The sequence below is a fragment of the Sminthopsis crassicaudata genome, chromosome 1, assembly GCF_048593235.1.
Source record: "Sminthopsis crassicaudata isolate SCR6 chromosome 1, ASM4859323v1, whole genome shotgun sequence".
Classification (NCBI taxonomy): Eukaryota; Metazoa; Chordata; class Mammalia; order Dasyuromorphia; family Dasyuridae; genus Sminthopsis; species Sminthopsis crassicaudata.
The window spans coordinates 670,360,571-670,380,767 of record NC_133617.1 but is presented as its reverse complement, the minus strand read 5'-3'; the positions used below and the strand labels follow the sequence as shown (position 1 = coordinate 670,380,767).

The 20,197-nt window shown below is 46.0% G+C and overlaps 2 protein-coding genes across 6 annotated transcripts in view; one reads left to right on the top strand and one right to left on the bottom strand.

The window, feature by feature from the left end:
• RNF123 (ring finger protein 123) overlaps positions 1 to 20,197 on the bottom strand; it is a 112,520-nt gene that overhangs the window by 2,525 nt on the left and 89,798 nt on the right. The window lies entirely within an intron of this gene.
• On the top strand, positions 2,184 to 3,968 carry AMIGO3 (adhesion molecule with Ig like domain 3). The gene has a single exon (XM_074283285.1). The coding sequence runs from the start codon at positions 2,320 to 2,322 to the stop codon at positions 3,832 to 3,834; it is 1,515 nt and encodes a 504-aa protein (XP_074139386.1). The 5' UTR covers positions 2,184 to 2,319; the 3' UTR covers positions 3,835 to 3,968.

Genomic DNA, 20,197 nt, shown 5'->3' with positions numbered 1-20,197 from the left:
TTTCTATCTAGCACTCAGCACCATAGAGCAAACAATCAGTGTTTACTGAGAACTTCTGAGGGGGCCAGAGGTAGTGATAGGGAGAAATGGGCATCTTTCAAAAGATAACAGAGAGCGCTGTACACAGTGCTCTGGACAATGGGGAATATTGTTTTCAGTTCTGGAAGCTACATTATAGGAAGGACATTCACAAGAAGAACATGACCAGGATAGTGAAGGAGCCGTGTATTTGAAAGAATTAGACTTGGGGGTGAGGAAAGAAAGGTTTTATAGCCAAGTGTCTTCAAGTACTAGGAAGGCCATCATAGGGAAGGCTTGAAGGCCTGCCCTGGCTCTGCTGAGCAGATCCAGGAGCAATGGATCACAGAGAAGTAGATATCATCTTGACGTAAAGCCAGATCTCCCAAGATGAAGTAGGCTGGCTTGCTTGAGAAGTAACAAGTTTCTTTAAAGGAAATCTTTAAACAGAAATGGGATTAGTTATTTGTTAGGAACATTAGGGGATTCCTAGTCAGAGATAATTATATCACCTGAGAGGATCTTTCCAATTCTGATAATCTATGAAGATTGATAATAGCTGTTCCCATCGCATCAGGAAGTTGGACCCTGGGGTCCTAACTCCAAAGGTCTCTTTTCCAATCGAATCTCCATAAGTCCTTCATTCTCTCCCACTGGGATACCTAAGAAGGATCTGCACCTAAATAGATTTTTTGACCCTTTCAATCTGGGCAAGCATTTTCTCCAGGATTTGGACAAAGCTGGATGGGGAGGGTGGGGGAAGGGAGAGAGACTTTGGGGTTGATGGGATTCTATAAGTCTGGAAGCTCAAGGGGACCTGGGTCGCTGCCCTTGGCAGCAGGGCCAGGGGAGGAGCAGAAGGCAAATCGATACAACAAAGTCACCAGCTATAAGCTGTGTCTTCTGGAATATCTTCAACTCCCATCAGCTGGGAGTGAACAATGGAAATAGAGGCATTACCCAAACTATCCAAAGGTCTCAGGATAAAGATAATTCTGACAGAGGCAGCCCTGGCCAGAAGATCCCTGGGAAATGGCGGTAGCACCCTAGCTTCCCACCCTCCCCTATTCTTTTCTTGGGGAAGGCCAACGCCCACTGAAGCAGGGAAAAAATAAAAGGGAATTGGGGCATCACAAACCCCAACTCCAGGGAAGGCAAGGGTGAAGGGTTCACTAGGATGAGAGTAACTCTCCCAGGCAAGCCTGAAGGACTCTCTGGGAACAGGGACGCTTCTGAACTAGGCTGCTCCTTCTGGGACAGCCCCATCCACTATTCCCCGGCCATCCCGCTCCAGCAAGTCATTGCTCTTAACCTTCGCTCCCCTCCCCTCGTTTCCCTAAAATACAAACAAGAGTACTCCCACAAACTCCCACCGGCAGGGCCTGTTTTGCAACAGAGGGAATGAAATCACGTCCATAAAGCAATTTCTGAATCCTAATTAATTATTCTGGAAACGCTTACAATTGCCGCCATGCTGATTGCTCTCCAGGCACCCTCCGTCGCTGAGCCCCCTGGACACGGGCCTCGGCTCCCCTCCGCCTCTCCCCTGGGATCCCCTCTCTTCCACCAAAAGCAGTCAGCCCCAAAGAGCCCGTCCCCAGGCCGGCGGCCTCCGTCCCAGAGCCATGCTGTCCTCTGGCGGCCAGCCGGAAATTGCAAGCCATTCATTAATTTTCTGGGCATCCTCCTCCTCCTTCCCCTCCCCTCCCCTCCCCGGGACCAATCGGAGGCCTGTTGGCTCCACCTCCCTCCCCCTCCCCAGCTCTCGGCTGGGCCACCAGGGTAAATACCACCAGAGCCAGCAGGAGACACACAGACAAGAAGGCGCGGAGCAGAAGCCGGACGCTGAGCGCTAAGTTCGGGAGGGGAACGAGGATCCGACCCCGCGCCCCCCGGCTGGGCCTGGCCCGCTGGAGAGGGGGCAGCCGGCCAGGAGGTGAGGCCAAGGGGCCGGCCGGCACGATGCTGGGGGACGGGGTGGGGGCCAGCCCCATGTGGGAAGGCTGAGCTCAGTCGCACCTGGCCGGGGATGGGATGGCACTGTCCAGCGCTTGGCGCGCTCGGCTGAGAGAGCCGCTGGTGGCCCTCTGAAGTCTGGGGCGGCCCCAAGCAGTCCACCTCTTCCTGGCTTTTCTGGGTCTGCCGGGCGCAGCTAGCTCGCCAGCCCCTTCCTACTGGGGCCTGAGACTTCGTTTCCAACTTTTAGCGTAGAGGGCTGCCAGGAGCCCTTTCGGGCGACTCCTGGGGTGGGGGTGGGATCCGTGGTCCAGGAGCTTGGCTGCCACCCATCCCCACCCCACCATGGCATCTCTGGTCCTGGTCTGCTTGCTGTGGTCGTGGCTGGAGAAGCCACCCCTGCTTGAGGCGGACACCCACGGCTCCCCGGACAATGCATCCCACGTCCTCCAGCATTGCCCAAAGGTGTGCGTCTGTGCCTCGGATCTGCTGAGCTGTGCCAACCAAAACCTCCACGCTGTGCCCGCCCCTCTGCCCGTCATGACCACAGTGCTGGACCTGAGCTATAATGTCCTTCCCCACCTCCACCCTGGCTGGCTGGTTGCCTTGCCCCGCCTGCACATCCTTCGCCTGGCCCACAACCAGTTGAGGAGTCTGACTCGGGGCGCCTTCCACAACGCCAGTGGGCTCCGACGACTGGACCTGTCCTCCAATGGCCTCCGTGCCGTGGGCCACCATGACTTTGAGGGGCTCACGGGACTGGAGGAGCTGCTGCTCTACAACAACCACATCAGCTTTGTGGACCACGGGGCCTTCCGGGGGCTGGGGAGACTCAGCCGGCTCTACTTGAGCTGCAATCGCCTGACGGCCTTCTCCTTCCATGACCTGCATGGGCTCAGCCCAAGGCAGCTCCGGGTGCTGGACCTCTCTACCAACTGGCTGGCCAGCATCCCGGTGAGCGAGGTGGTCACCCTTCCCGCCTTCATCAAGAACGGCCTTTATCTGCACAACAACCCCATCCGCTGCAGCTGCAGCCTCTACCACATGCTGCTCCGCTGGAGGCAGCGTGGCTTCAGCTCTGTGTGCGACTACCTTGAGGAACACGTCTGCATCGCCTTCAACGTGCCCTCCTCCCGGGTGCGCTTTTTCACTCACAGCAAGGTCTTTGAGAATTGCTCCTCGCCAGCCCCTACCCTGGAGCAGTCTGATGCCCACCTGGAGGTGCAAGTGGGCCAGCCCCTGCTCATCCACTGCCAGGCCAGTGCCCCGGCTGCCCGATACGCCTGGGTCTCCCCCAGCAACGAACTCCTGGTGTTCCCGGGCAACCAAGACAACAGCATCCAGGTGATGAGTAATGGCAGCCTGTCCATCAGGGCGGCCCAGCCCAGCCACAGTGGGGTCTTCGTGTGCCTGGCGGCCGGGAGTCACCTCCACCACAACCAGACCCACGAGTACAATGTCACCGTCCGCTACCCGCCACACGAGTCCGAGTCCTTCAACACAGGCCTGACGACGCTGCTGGGCTGTGTGGTCAGCCTGATCCTGGTCCTGTTCTATCTCTTCCTCACCCCTTGCTCCTGTTGCCGCCGCTGCTGTCGCCCCACAGCTCTCGTCCCGCCCCAGGAGTGTAGTGCCCAGTCCTCCATCCTCAGCTCCACCCCACCTGCTGAGGGCCCCGGTCGCAAAACCAGCACCCACAAACATGTGGTCTTCCTGGAGCCAGTCAAGGAGGGCCAGAATGGCAGGGTCAAACTGGCTGTCAGTGAGGACTTTGACCTCAGGAACCCCAAGATCCTGCAGGTCAAGTCGGACTCAGAATCCATCAGCTCCATGTTCTCTGACACACCCATCATGTCATAGTGGTGGGGACAGGCCTAGGTGTCAGGGAAGGCCTCTTGGGGTAGAGGAGTCCCACCTATATTGACAATGCTGGTTTTTCCTCCTGAGATCAATATCTCTGTGCTCCATCTGTTAGCCTTGCCTGCATCCCCTCCCATCCCCTCCTATCCATTAAACACAACTCAAACTTGCCAGAAACGAGGCCATTAGTAGCAGCTGACAACGGACTTATTTTCTCATCGGGAGGAAGAACAGGGAAGAACCAGGGTACTCTCGGTCAAAGCAGGCTCGCCCCTTGAAGTGCAGAAGGTATCTTTCCAGAAGATTAAAAAACTGCTTGCTGTCTCCCTGAATGATGGCTAGACAGCCTGGATGGGACAGGGAGGAACTGTCCCAGGGGCTGTTTGGGCTGTTGGATGGAGCCAAGCTTCTCTTGGCTGGAATTCTGCTGGGAGCAGTTTTATAAATAACTTAGCCCCAGCCGGACCACTTAGGATGGGTTTCTAAGAGTCTTTTATCCAACACATAGAACAAACAGCCCTTTACCCCCAAACTCTTTCCATCCAGACCTCTTAGGGAGTTAGAGCTGAATTTAAGAACTTTCAGGCTCCTTAGGTCAGTCCATCCCCGGGAATCTATAAAACAAACAAACAGACCTTCCCGGCTAAAAAGAAATCCGGCCAGCCCGGCTGCCCAAGCTAGAGCTGTCTGTAGAGACTCGGCCTGAGGCCCAGGCAGAGAAAAGCTCTCCCAGAGGTAGACCCCAGGAAGCTTCAGCACCGTCACCTCCCTGAAGGAGGGAATGCTTTTCCTCTTAAAAACAGTCTGTCTGCCTTTTGCAGCATTAATACCTAGGCTAGCTAGGTATTACCTAAGAGACATGGGGCACACGGCAGGAAGGAACTCTGAGAAGCAATAGAATCAGCTGAATGAAGGGAAGCAATGTGGACATTTCTTGGCCCTCACTGACCAGGGGTTTATCTACCCAGAAAGAATGGGTCTCTAGAATGAGCACAGCTGGATTTCTTGGGACTGTCCTCTAAGCTAATTTTGCCCTACACTTCCCCTCCTCCCCTGAGGACTCATCCAGGAGCTGGAGGGGAGGAAGGTTCATATTGATAGGGGGCGCTGAGCCCTTTCCCTCCTCAGAACTGGGTACAGTCCTCAGAAAACAGCATTCCCCGGGAGAAGAAAAGTTTGTCCAAACTTCTGTTGAAGGTCCTGGCAACCAGCTGAGAATCCCTGAGCTAATACTACCATTCTCACCCCGTACCAAGTCTCTGAGCAACAGTTCTCGGTAGTTCTGCAATTACTTAATAAAGGCCCCAAGGACAGTCATCCATGCAGCCTCTTCTTTCGCCACAAAGTCAACTTGAATTTAAAAAGGCCTATTTTTCCAAACTTTTAGTCAGAACATCTTTCCTCCCATTACCTTTTTTTTGGGGGGGGAACAAGGTTAGGGTCCTCTTCTGACCACCATCTGAGAATCCCCAGGTTGGTGTGCCACCCCTAGAACACCAGCCAAAGGCCCCTGGCCTGCCACTTTTGAGTGTTCAGACTCATCTGAAACATTCTTGTAGAATAGCAATTTATACGTGAGCCCACATATTAGAGACAGAGTGATAGTCTATCTTCTAGAAGAGCCATTTCCTTCCTCCCTGCTCTGGATTCAGTCACAGCCCCTGAAAAGTTCACGTATGCTAGCAACTGGTCAAATCCCTGTCATAAGCTAGGGAAAGTTCCAGGTCCAGGGCAGAGGCAGAGGCAGCTGCCCTTCTCCTCCTCCACCTGGGCCTAGAATCTGCCACTTTTATTATCCTGGCCAAACTCCCTGAATGACCCAGGTAAGGAACATACTCTCTCTGGACCTTAATTTTCCTATTTTTAATATGGGGAGATTATTCCCTGATCCTCAGAATGAAGTAAAAGAAGTTCATCAGGAGTCCTGGGAGGTGAGAAGGGATCAGGGAAATTCATGAAATAGCTACAGATTTTCTTAAGATTTAAACCTGCCTTTTAGGGGTTTAGGCTGAGCTTAACCTTGTGGTCTGTGGTCTGTGGTTGATACTACTTCTCACCTGCGGGATTTGGGACACTCACATTCCCTTTCTGAGCTGGTTTCAGTGGTTATAAAACAGGGGGCACAGTGTGGTGGAGGAGGAGAGTGTTCTGGTTCTGAACACAATAATCTTATGACACATGCTCCTGGTTGGAGCTACTTTAAGTTTTCCTCTTTCTATCTCCCTTTCCTGCTTCAGTCCCGGATCTGGGCCTCTGAGCACAACTGGCTTTGGAGCCTGAAAATCTGGCTTCCAGGACCAGTTCTCCTATTTCCTTATCTATATGACTGTGAGCAAACCCTTTCCCTTTCTGGGCTTCCCGCCATCGACACAATGAGTGGTCGGACTACACGATCTCTAAAGTCTCTTCCAGCTCTAAGTCCTAGGGTCAGATGATTTTAGCACCATCTGTTGTTCTTCAGTCATTTTCAATCATGCCTGACTTTTTGGGACCCTTTTGGTATTTTCTTGGCAAAGAAAGTCCCCAGACTGGTAAGGTTTGCTGTTTTCTTTGCCAGCTCATTTTACAGATGAGGAAACTGAGGCAGACAGGGTGAGATGACTTACCCAGGGCCACTCACATTCTATCTACCATGTCACCTTGCTGCTCTTTAGCATGATAAAGTTATTCAAGAAAATCTGAGTGAGAAAGTCAGGAAAGGAAAACAAGACACAGATGCCCAAGATGGATGAGTTTCCCAAGCACAGCCTTCTGTTCCCACCATCTCTGGTTAGTGTGGCCCAAGGGACAGCCTGCCCCTGTTCCTGGGTCTACTACAGCCTGTCACAAGCCCAACTTTGAATGTGTCTTCCTCCTCCCTTCTCCAGATCTGGGCCTGTCCACCTGGTCAGCAGGAAACTAGGTTTTAGTGAGTTTAATAGGACAGAACTAGGCTAATGATGATACGTGCAGATATATATATATATATATATGCATTAAATTTACATGTGTATGTGTATGCATCCATGAGCATATTCCAGATTGTTATTAGGCCAAGGGCCACAGGATTTAGAGCTGCAAAGGTGTATTTCACCTGAGCAGAGGATCTTGGAGACATAGAAAATTAGAGCCAGGAAAGGAAGAGACTTGCTCAGTCTCTCAGACAGTCAGAACAGGGCTAGGCCTAGAACCCAGGTCTCTGGTCTTTCTCCTCAAGAACACACCTCCCACAGAACTGGCCCCCCACCCTCAGACCATCTCTAGTGGATTCTCATCCAAGTAAAGGAGATGGACGTCACTGTCTTACATGGGCTGGCGCCTACTCAGAGAAGTTCAGAAAGTCCCTGGAATTGGTTCCAGATACACTTGGTGAAGAAATCCTTCTAGGGAATTCTGCCTCGGAATTCTCCCTTCCTCCCCTGGCTTTGTTAAAGCCCCTCCATGTGAGCTGGTCTCTGACGCCCAAAAGCTCGCAGCTACAGCTGCCTCAGGGTCAGCAGCTCTTCTCTGTCTCTCCCCAGACTGGGGGGGGTGGGAGGGCCAGAACCCCAGAAAGCTTGAGACCCTCAGGGTGTGCTCCTAAGTGGCAGATCTGGCTCAGAGGGAAGGTGCCAGACAGGGGCACAGAGACTACCCAGCCCACTACATGACCACTCTCCCTCCTCATGATAGATGAAGAAAGAGAGTAGGCAGAGCTTTAAGCTCTGTCATAGGAATGAAGATAAATTCTTTACCTCCTTTGGACATCAGTTTTCCCATCTATGAAGGGGGGAGATTATTCCTTTATGAGACAGTGGAAACCTTGGGAGATGATAAGGGAGGTACTAAATCCAGGGATTATTCCAGATTCTCTAAGGGATTAAATCTGACTCTTGGGGTTCAGCCAGAAAACATGGCGCTCATCACCAAAGGCCAGGTCCTAATAAGAGAAGCCTGGTAGAAGATTGTTCAGCACTAAAGGAAATTTTAAGAACAAAAATGGGAAACATTTTAAAAAGGAAAAACCCTTAGTTTGACTTCTCCTATGCCCACCTACCTTCTCTCTGTCAGATGTCTCTAGACTAAGGAAGAACTGACCTATTATATCCACAGCTTAAATTAGGTAAGATGAGGAAGGGAAAACTGGACTAAAACACAAAAACACAGAAATGTATTCCAAAAGGAAAGATGGAGTTTTCAGATTCTCTCTGTCAATTCACAGAAACACAGTATTTAAAGCAGAAAGGGACCTGCTACAGAAGGCTAAATGACTTACCCAACATCATAATGGGTTTCACTCATTTTTTTCAATTGTGTCCAACTTATCATGATCTCATGTGGGGTTTTCTTGGCAAGGATACTGGAGGGATTTGCTATTTCCTTCTCCAGCTCTTATTACAGAAAAGGAAACTGAGGCAAACAGGGTTAAGTGACTTGCTCAGCGTCACCCAGCTAATAAGTATCTGAGGCTAGATTTTAAACTTAGGCCTACCTGACTCCAAGCTCCACACTCTATCCACTGCACCACCTTGTCAGAATTTGAACCCAAGTCTTCTGGCTCCAAATTCAAGTTTTCCATTATTCCAAAATACCTTCCACTGATATAGACTACAGACAGCTGAGGACTGGGAGGGTCACAGGAATATGCAAAGTTGGATTTAAAGAGGCAAGAGACAGAAGACCCTCAGACTTCCACGTGCTCATACCTCCTATTCTTAGTTTAAGGGGAGGTAGGCCTTCAGTAATGGGGAAGCAAATGGCAAACCACTCCAGTAACTGTGCTGAGAAAACCCCAAATGGGCTATAAAGGGTCAGACGTGACTGAATGATTGAAGGCTATTAGGACATGGAAAAGAATGGGCTCTGCTGCTGATATCTGGTAAATTCCAGGCACCAAAAGAGTCTCCACTCACCCAACCCTTCCCTTCTCTTGGGAAAAGGAGCCTGGACTCCCTCCTGCCTGCAGGATTCAGGAGAGGAAGTGAGTTTTCCAGGCCCTGCTCTTGCCAGGGGAACATATTGCCTCCCACTTGCAGCTTTTAAATGTCAGGTGTTACACAAATACCAAGCATTATTAATAATTTAAAAACCACCCAAGAAAATCTGGTCACAACCAAGCATCCTGGTGGGAGTATACTGGACTGAGAGCCAGGAGAGCCAGGTTCTAGCTCAATATTCTGTATCTAGCAAACTTAGGGATCTGTGATAAGCCATACAAGCTCTCCGTGCCTCAGCTCTTCAATTCTATTACAGCCTAGCTTATGAATTCTATTCTATTCTATTAAAGCCTCCCATTGAATGGGAGCAGACTACATATATATATATATGTATACAGAGTACTATGAGTTCCTTGAATTAATGGTTCTGAATGGGTGAGTTAGAAAACACTATAATAGCAGTTTTACCCTACCTTGGGCTGGGCTCAGGCCCAAAAGGAACTCAAGGCTAGTTAGTGTCCCCCTCTTTTGGGGAAAGCAAGTCAAATCACACTGAGCCCCTGGGATGGTAACACAAAGCACACTGCTAAAGGGCACAGGGTCAGTGCCAGCTTTTGAGCCTTCAAGGCTCCCTAAGTCTCTGTAGCAGAATACAGTGGCCTTCCTGGTCTCCGCCCTGGTCTGTTCGCTGACAAGCAGAACTCTGAAAATTTAATGAGGGTCCCTTAGGGATGCAGCAGGCTCTCTGCAGCACTGACAGACAACCCTGCGGCTGCCCAGATCCAAGATCTGCGTGCCCCAGGCAACAGACCAAGTGCCAACATGGAGTGAAGAGGCTACAGAGTAGTGCTGAGGAGGACTGTGATAGGGTTAACTCTCTTATAGAGCATGAAATCTGGATGTTACTACATCACTACTGGGCTTTGATGGACAGTTCCCTGAAGGTCAGGAGCTATTTGGTGAGTAACTAGTACCTGAGAACAGCAACTGATCATGGGCAATTTAATTATTTTTTTGGGTATTAGATTCTCAAAGAGTACAAACAGACTGCAAACTGGACCCTGGAAAAGAAGGGCAAATGCCTCAAGGAGCTGGAGCATAGAAACCAAGAAAGGCTGGCAGCCATGAAGAGACCCTCTCCTGAGGACCATCAGCTGCAGGGCAAGGCCAGGCTCAGAAATGACTGAGATGGACGAAGGGGCAGCACTCAGCCGAGATGGCCTGGCAGCTAGGGACAGATTAGGGACACTTGGGAGAAGATTCTCAGCCTCTTGAAACCAAAGTCCTTGGCTCTATTTTTTATCATGCTCTTCCCCCTTAAAATCCTTTCTGAAAATTTCTGGGAACCAAGGGAAAGAAAGGGCTCTTCCTCAAAGAGGTCCAACTGGCCCGAATCAGCCACTGGGGCTGGCACAGCAGCTACTGTCTTCTCCCGCCCCTGCCCCCCCCCCCCCCCCCCCCCCCCCCCGGAGATAAGACATCCAGTTTCAGTCAGAAGAAACTGCTTGATACTGGGAGCTACCTCTGCTTCCAGCTCCTGCTGCCTTTCAAGGGCATCTATCTCTATCTCTGCTTCGTGTTTGTCAGTGCTTCCAACACAAAGTCTCCCCCTCCCCTTACCACCCTAACGCCTCTGCATTCTGACCCGCTGAAGCTCACACAAATCTTCCAAATGTCTTGGTCAGGGCTTAGCTAGCTATTCCCAAGGATCTCATCATGGGACCTAGAATAAAGCAGGTATCAACAAACGTTTGTTGAGTGAATACATGAAGGAATGCACAAATGCAAGAAAGCTCTCTCTACAACAAAACCATCTAGGCTTTCTCAGCAGGAAGGGAAGGACGCCCATGCCACCAATAGGCAGGAAGGTCCCTCATGGTCACACAGCAACTCGGATTCCAAATGTTGTGCCCTAAGCCGAGGGGAAACCCTCTAACACTCCCTCCTCCCTGCGTGTGCACACATACATATATCCACACCCACACACTCACTCACACATGGGGGGGAGTGCCCAGCTTGGGGAGTCCCTGGGTCATCAACAACACAGAACACAGGCCCAGCTGGAACAACTAAGCATAAGCCCAAGGCCCACTCAGGCTGCTACCCTGCTCAGCCCCAACTGGTGGATCCGGGCTGTGACCTTGGGGCAACAGCTCAGCTGACCCCTCTCTTCTGGAGGAAAAGGACGTCAAAGCCACGGCAATCACAGGGATCTTAGAATTCAGGGCTGGGATGGGTCTCAGGTATCATCTAGTCTAAGCCCTTCATCTTCCACAGGGAGAAACCAAGTTCCAAAAGAGTAAAATATCCCAATGGTCAATGGCACACAGCTTGTTACATGAGAAATCTAGAATTAATCCAAGTCTATGGACTCCAAGATGGGGACTCCTGCCTAACAATAAGTAATTAAATAAAAGACTTCTATAGTACTTAAAGATTTGCAAAGCCATTCCCAAAATTTATCTCTAATCCCCACAAAAGCCCCATAAGGCAGGTGCTATTATCTTCCTGTTACAGATGAGAAAACTAAGGCTTCAGATTAAGCGACCTTCCGAGGGTCAAAAAACTAGCAAATGTCTGGAATAGGATTTGAAACTCTAGGCTTCTGGACTCCCACCCTAGCTCTTTTCCAGGTCCCTGCAGGGTTTAGCCCAGAATTTGCTGTTCTCCTACATGGGTCATGGGCAGGCTCAGGGTGGGTGGCCAGGAGCCCCCTCCCCCCAATACTATTTCTCAGTTCTAACACACACCAATCTGCATCCAACATCTCATGTGCTACATACAAACAAGGGGCCCTTTCTGGTTCAGAGGGCCCAGGCCATTACCCAAATCAGACTGACGTGTCACCCACGGAGAGTTGCAAACAAACATTGAGAGATGAAAAAGTGAACAATGGGTAGGTTCTGAGCACAGAGAGGGAAGGGTTCTGGGGCACCAGGGTGAAACTTCAGGCTTCTGGGAGGAGGGGGATGGGTGGAAGGACAGCCAGATGAATTGTAATGATGGCTCCCATTTCTCTGGTACATTAAGTTTTACAAAGCACTGTGGGACTACAAGAGCTGCTTACATCTTCCCCCAAAGTGAGAGGAAAGGGAAGCTTAAGGTGATAAAACTAGAAATGACAAAGCTAAGACCAGAATTCGGGGTTTCTATTATACAGCCTGGCCTTTCCTTCCTACCAGTGGTTATCACTCAGTTCCCTTTCCCTCTCTTCCCACACTTGATCCTCCCAACCCCACACTGACCAAAACGGGCTTCAAACACCAAAGCCAGCCCAGGCCTTGGGAAACAACTATCTAAGCCCCATATCTCCATAGCTCCTCTGAGTCAGAAACCGTGTACATCAGGCTTCTGAAACAACTGTATTAGCTCCCATTTCTGTAGTGCTTTAAGGTTTACAAACTTTTTTCCTCACATCTCCATAAAGTAGACTATTATGTTCTCCATTTTATGGGGAAATGCGATCCCCTGGCCACCATCCCCTAAGGTCAGATCTCTACATTTCAGAGCTGCAAAGAAGGACCTTTCCAAGTCACCAGGTCCTCTGTGCTGATCCTAGGCAGGAGACAAATGTCACCCTGATCCAACAATCTGGCCCCCTTCTCTCTGAGCTTACAGGGAGACCTACTTGAATTTCAAACCCCATTTGGGTTTCTAAACTCCAAACAGCTCCTATCACCAGCTTGAATGGGTCTGCAGCAGGCAGAAAGGCTCCACCAGAGGAGCAGCGATCATGGATCACCTAAGAAAAGACAGGGAGGGGCTGCCCTTGGGTAGAGGCAAGTCTCACCAAAGATGATTAAGCAAATGCATCTAGCTGTGGGACAGTGTGCCAGCAGAACAAGAGGCCACACTGATCCCAGGCATCATCTACTACCAATTGCTCCCTGTAGGGTAATAAAAACTACCAAGGGGAAAAAACTTCCTGGCAACTGAGTGTGGGTCTCGACCTTGCTATCTAATCTGAGCAAGTCCCCAAGCCTTCCTGAGCCTATAGGAAAGGGAAGACAATAAGCATTTACATAGGCCTTACTACATCAGGACCTGTGCTGAGTACTTGACAAATGTCCTCTCATCCAAAAGGCAGGTGCTGTTATTATTCCCATTTTACAATTCAGGAAACTGAAGTTAAGAAACTTGCTGAGGATCACAAAGTCAATGTCTGAGTCCTAAGTTGGGCCCTCCTCTCTCTGGGACTAGAAATCTATTTGCTCTGTGCCCACCTTGGCTGACTCTCTAAAATCTCGGAGCAGCCATGCTGGAGCCTCTTGAAGATTCAGGGAAATCAGACAGCTGTTCAATGAGCCACTGCCGCCGAGCCAGCTTGAAGGCTGATATCAATCTGACCTGTGAGTAGGGGGCACTGGACAGGCCATTCTAGACCAAGTGGGATTTATACCAGGAATGCAGGGATGGTTTAATATTAGGAAAACTATTAGTATAATTGACCATATTAATAATCAAATTAATAAAAACCATATGATCATCTCAATAGATGCAGAAAAGGCATTTGATAAAATCCAACATCCATTCCTACTAAAAACGCTTGAGAGTATAGGAATAAATGGACTATTCCTTAAAATAATAAGGAGCATATATTTAAAACCTTCAGTAAACATCATATGTAATGGTGATAAACTAGAACCTTTCCCTGTAAGATCAGGAGTGAAACAAGGTTGCCCACTATCACCATTACTATTCAATATAGTACTAGAAACTCTAGCCTTGGCAATAAGAGCCGAGAAAGAGATCCAAGGAATTAGAGTAGGAAATGAAGAAATCAAATTGTCACTTTTCGCAGATGACATGATGGTATACTTAGAGAACCCCAAAGACTCTGCTAAAAAGCTATTAGAAATAATTCAGAATTTTAGCAAAGTCGCAGGATACAAAATAAATCCACATAAATCCTCAGGATTTTTATACATTACCAACACAATCCAACAGCAAGAGATACAAAGAGAAATTCCATTCAAAATAACAGTCGATAGTATCAAATATTTGGGAATATATCTACCAAAGGAGAGTCAGGAATTATATGAGCAAAATTACAAAACACTTGCCACAAAAATAAAGTCAGATTTAAATAATTGGAAAGACATTCAATGTTCTTGGATAGGCCGAGCGAATATAATAAAGATGACAATACTCCCCAAACTAATCTATTTATTTAGTGCTATACCAATCAGACTCCCAAGAAACTATTTTAATGACCTAGAAAAAATAACAACAAAATTCATATGGAAGAATAAAAGGTCGAGAATTGCAAGGGAACTAATGAAAAAAAAGTCAGAGGAAGGTGGTCTAAGTGTACCTGATTTAAAGCTATATTATAAAGCAACAGTCACCAAAACCATTTGGTATTGGCTAAGAAATAGACTAGTTGATCAGTGGCATAGGTTAGGTTCACAGGACAAGATAGTGAATAAAAATAGCAATCTAATCTTTGACAAACCCAAAGATCCCAAATTTTGGGATAAGAATTCATTATTTGACAAAAACTGCTGGGAAAACTGGAAATTAGTATGGCAGAAACTAGGCATGGACCCACATTTAACACCACATACTAAGATTAGATCAAAATGGGTCCAAGATTTAGGCATAAAGAACGAAATCATAAATAAATTGGAGGAACATGGGATGGTTTTACCTCTCAGACTTGTGGAGGAGGAAGGAGTTTGTGTCCAAGGGAGAACTAGAGACCATTATTGATCACAAAATAGAACATTTTGATTACACCAAATTAAAAAGTTTCTGCACAAACAAAACTAATGCAAACAAGATTAGAAGGGAAGTAACAAATTGGGAAAAAATTTTTACAGTTAAAGGTTCTGATAAAGGCCTCATCTCCAAAATATACAGAGAATTGACTTTAATTTATAAGAAATCAAGCCATTCTCCAATTGATAAATGGTCAAAGGATATGAACAGACAATTTTCAGATGACAGGCCATTCTAGAGAGACTACCTCGCTTCTTTTGATGTCTTGTTGCCCAGAGAGAAGTAGGGAGTGAGAAGGAAACCAAGACATGACTCGGGTCCCCTACCACAGTTTGTGCCAGTCTCCGATAGACAAGCAGATACCAGCCTCAATTACCTCCAGGAAGCTAAAGCTGTTCCTTCAATTGTGCCCTTCCATTTGGAATCCCCTGACTCCCATTGGTTCAAAGAGAATAATTGTGTGCTTCTGTCTGCCTCAAGGGGCAAATATGAAGGAAAGAGAACACTTAGTATTCCATAGCAGACTGTCTGGAGCATTGTTTCTTTGAAACAGGAACATAGGAGCTCTGGATTGTGCTCTGGTTGGAGGAATCCCTAAAAGTCAGTGCATTCGTCTGATCCCAGTGACTGAATAAGAGACTCCATCACAGATGGTACATCAACTAGGTACTGCCAATTAAGCTAAGGAGGGGACATGGAAGACACAACTTCCTACAGTCACAGACTCAGACTTTATGATTGTCCTACTGAGGATATCCATCGATTGGGAAATGGTTGAACAAACTGTGCTATGTGATTATGATGGAATACTACTGTGCTACAAGAAATGATGAGAAGCAATTTGTAGTGAAAAGGGATTGGAAATTGAGTGGATGCCCCTCAATTGGGAAGTGGCAGAAGTAAGTTGTGGTATATAAGAAAAGAGAGGTAGGCTGATTTCAGAAAAGCCTGGAAAGATATAAACTAATACTAAGTGAAGCAAGCAGAACTGGGAGAACATTAAACACAGTAACAGCAAGATTATGTGATGATCAGCTATAGTAGACTTAACGCTTCTCAACAATCTAGTGATCCAAGACAATTCCAATAGACTAGGTTTGGAAAATGCCATCAGCATCCAGAAAGAGAACTATGGAGATTGAATGTCGATCAAAGCATCCCATTTTCACCTTTTTTGTTTGTTTGCTTTTTCTTTTTCAAGGATTTTTCACTTTTGATCTGATTTTTCTTGCATAAAATGACAAATAAGGAAATATATTTTAAAAGATTGTACATGTATAATCTATATCAGATTTCTTGCTGTCTTGGGAAACAAGGAAATAAGGGAAGAAGGGTGAAAAAAATTTGAAGTGCCAAAATCTTACAGAAATGAATGTTGAAAACTATCTTTACACGTATTTGGAAAAGTAAAATACTATTAAGCAAAGAAATGATAAGCAGGATAATCTCAAAAACCTGGAAAGACTTACAGGACTTGATGCAAAGTGAAATGTGTACCAAGTAATAGCAATATATTAAGATGATCAGCTTGTAAAGGACTTAGCTATTCTCAGAAATACAATTCAAGACAACTCTGAAGGACTTATGATGATACATGCTACTGATCCCCAGACAATGGTGTCTGAATATAGACTAAAGCATATTTTTAAAAACTTTTATTTTTCTTGAAGTTTGGGGAAGGAGGAGGTTGGTCTGTTTTCTTTCACAACATGATTAATATGGAAATATTGTTTTTCACTTGTTGGGAGAAAATAAAATATAATCACTACTTTCATATGAATCACAGAATGTTAGTGCTTAAACTATCTCTATAGTCATCTTATCCAATCTATACCCAAACAAATCTGTGACATACCCAAGTGGTCATCTAGCCTCCACTAAATACTTCTAAGGAGGAAGAAAGCCTCATTTACTGATTCCACTTTTGTACAACTCTAACATGAGGGAACTCAGAACTGAACAGAAGACTTCATATGAGGTCTGTCAGATCAGGGTAGAGAAGAAATGGATGAGTACTCTCTTCATCCTGAAAGCTATGACTCCCTTAATGAAGCCCAAGATGACACCTGGTTTTCTGGCTATCTTACCACACTGCTGATATAACTAGAAGGCCAAGAGATTTGGAGTTGCAAGGGACTCCAACCTGTCACCCAGTCACAGGATCTCAGATCTAGCACTGGATGAGTCCTGAGAGGTGATCTGGTTCAACTACTCATCTTAGAGATGAAGAAACTTAAGTCACAGCAAGGGGCATGACTCGCTCAAAGTCACATGTGTAGTAAGGACAGAGCTACAGCTCTCTCTCCATGGTAACCTCAGCTTTCATGTTGTCACTGTCTAGCTTCAGTGACCTCTTATTTGGCTGCAGGCACAAGATTGCTGTTAATCTTGAGGAGCTGTGCTCCCCACTTCTGCTGCCCTGGAATTGGCTTCTGTGTGCTGTGGGGAGATTCTGCTTAGGGGCCTCCTCTGCTGCCTGAAAGCTCTCACCTGGAGTTGGCTCTGTACTTCTCTCTCCCAAGCAAGAGGGCCCAAGGGTGGAGAGTCTTTAAACTTGTAGTCTACTAACAGATTCTCCCTGCCTGGCATCAAGAATATCTGAGTTCAAACCTAGTCTCTGATACTTAACTGTGTCCCAGGGCAAGGCATGTTTCTGCTATCTGCCCCAGGTTTCTTCATCTGTAAAATGCAGATTATAATAGCATCTATCCCCCCAGAGCTGTTGTGAGAGGATCAAATGAGATAACAATGATGTGGGTTGTGGTCCCTTTAAGACTGGTCCTTTCAGATTGATTTATTCCTTTCTGATTCCCAGCCTCTCCTAGCTGATCTCAGCTTTAAAAAAAAAAGAAAAAGAAAAAGAAAAAAGAAAAAGAAAACGAAAACTAATATACCTTCCTCTTTTCCACTCTAACCTATCAAGATCTTTTTTGGATTCTGACTCCCCCATCCAGTATGTTAATGCTTATTCCCTCTTCTTACACTCACACTCATTCTCACACTCACTCTCACACACTCTCAATCTCTCTCTCTCTCTCTCTCTCAATCTCTCTCTCTCTCTCTCTCTCTCTCTCTCTCTCTCTCTCTCTCTCTCTCTCTCTCTCTCTCTCTCTCTCTCTCTCTCTCTCTCTCTCTCTCTCTCTCATTTTCTGTTTGTCCATGTCTGCCTGTCTCCCTCTCCTCTCTCTGTGTGTCTTCCTCCCCGCCCCCCCCCCCCCAATCTTTCTATTATCTTGAAACTTGTGTCAGGCTTTTATCCAATCCTTTGATAACAATGTTTCTAGCTCAAGGCTATGCTCACAGTGATTCTTAGTAATTTGAAAAGTTCTAAATCTATATGATTGTATTGCTTTTTAGTCCACACATTTCCATATTCTCCACAAAAATACTGGGAGATACATTAACAATGCTTTATTAAAACATAAGTAAACTCTTTTGATAGCAATCCCCTGATTTTTTTAGTTTAATAATCAAGCCATTAAAAAAAAAAATTTAGCTTGGCATAACAAACGCTTCCTGATGCCATTCTAATTCTGTAAACCCTGCTTCCTTTGCTATAGTTTTATTATTTCCATCATCATATTCATCATTATCACATGCATATAACACTTATTTTGTGCCATTAATGATCCTTTTAATAATACATTCATTAAAACATTCTTGAATTTTCCCAGGAATAAAAATGCACTGGGCTGTATTTTTTTCCAATCCTATTCTCTCCCTTTTGAAAAGTGAGGCAATATTTATTCTTTAGCTCTGCAGAACCTTTCTTGTTTTTTTGTGATTCTTCATAGATTAATGATAATGGCTTGAAAATCACCTCTGCTACTTCTTTCTGTACTTGAGGATGTCATTCATTTGGATAGGTGACTTAATTCATTAAGGGCAGCTAGATGGTCTAATGTTTACTTTTTTGGCTACTTTGTCATTTCTGATACAAAGATAACTTCTCCTTGGCATGATAAGAATACTTTTTGAAATCTTTTCTGTTTTCATTTATCACTATCCCAACTACCTGAGCAGGAATCTTGGAATATTGCTTAGTAGAGTTTTGTTGGGCTGTTTTCCTCCCCAGCTTCAGCTCACTGGCACTGAAGGCTATTTTATAGGCCTCTACAAAACTGTTCCATTCATCCTATTATCTGTCTTTGTTTCCATTTTCTGTATGTGTCCTTTTTGTTTTGCTTTGATTTTTTTCTAAATCATCTAGATGAATTCCTTGTATAGTTACATGGATTTCCTCATTTAACCCTTTCTTAAGAGATAAATTCCTCTTCAGAATTCTCTGTCTTAAAAAAAAAAAAAAAATTTATTCTTTGAGTTTCTCATCCTTTCAGGCCTGATTTTCCCCATAGAATTTTAGTCTCAGGTCCTGCTGATCTTTCCTATAAACCCTCTAAAAACTTGTTTTCCCCAAACCCACAGTTCATATCAGACTATGCCCAACTTTCTCCTCCTTCATTATCACAAACTCTAGGAAAGAGAAGCTACTACCTCCATTTCCCAAAACCCACAAAGTTTCCCATCATTTTCATCCCAGTTTCTTCCTGTTAGTGAGAAAGTGAGAATCAGGAATTAGGTCCAGTACACTTTCTGCACATTTTGAAAGATAAAATTAATCCCTAAGGAAAGTATTTGCTTTTGGAAGAGAAAAAGATCAAGCAGATGTCTGGATAACTGAAGTCTCCTAAGGCTGTTTCTGTGCCAGGCTCATAATTTGTTTCTCAGACTCCTCATCTATTTCTTCTTTCCATCCAAATGGTCTGTGGTACATTCTGATGACGCAATCACTTCACCCATCTTCTACTGCTTTCCACTATCCTTAACTTTTCCCCACATCCACCATTCACATGAGTATACTTTCTCTATATAAAAATACCTTCTCCCCTCCTGCTTCCCACCAAGACTGTCCGTTCCAGTCCTAACATTCCTAACAGTCACCACATCTTATAGATATCTATAAAATCAAATTGACTTCCTGCATTTCGAGTTCCTCTTGCCTGTTGCCTCTATTTTTGGCGTTCATGTACAGAAATTTGAGGCCCTGGGTTTTATGCCTGGCTACTTTCTTAAATGTTGCCTGTGGGAACCTCCAGGTGCCTCAATCCAGCTCTTCTTCCTCCATTATAGTTGCTTCCTATGATGGCTAGCTTGGTGGATTCAGAGAGGCACCTTTCTACTTCTACTACTGACGCATTCTAGTCCAAACACTTATCACCTCATGATTTTTAGTTTAAAGGTACTTTTGATCAAATTTCCAAGATACTGGCAAATGCATTCTTTTCATTGTTAGGTACACTTCATCCCTGGTAAGGAGTCTGTCATCCTTATGTTTAAAGCTGTGGTTTAAAGAATAAATTACATTATCAGATATCACCTTCTTAGCCAGCTATTTCTTCCCCCAAACAGTTTTTCTTTTTCATATTCCATGTCTTCCTAAGGCAACAGCGAAGAAAACATGTGTGCCCCTCTGATATTTAGTTTCTTGTTCAAGAATTCAAAATCTTTGGCAATACTTTATAGGTTCCTTTGGCAGTATCATTCATGCCCACATGAATCACCAAAAATGGGCAGCAATTATATGTTTTGATGAGACTTAACAGGTTGTGCTATGTTTTGGACACATGCCCCAGGAAGATGACAGACTTCTGATATTGTTCTTAGCAGGTAGACAAATAGTTGTCTAAGCAGCCAGACAGATTTCCACACGCTTTATAAAATCCCCATCTCCTTATTTCTGAGAATCT

Excerpts from the sequence above, each read along its gene's own strand:
- AMIGO3 (XM_074283285.1), top strand. The coding sequence starts at position 2,320 with ATGGCATCTCTGGTCCTGGTCTGCTTGCTGTGGTCGTGGCTGGAGAAG.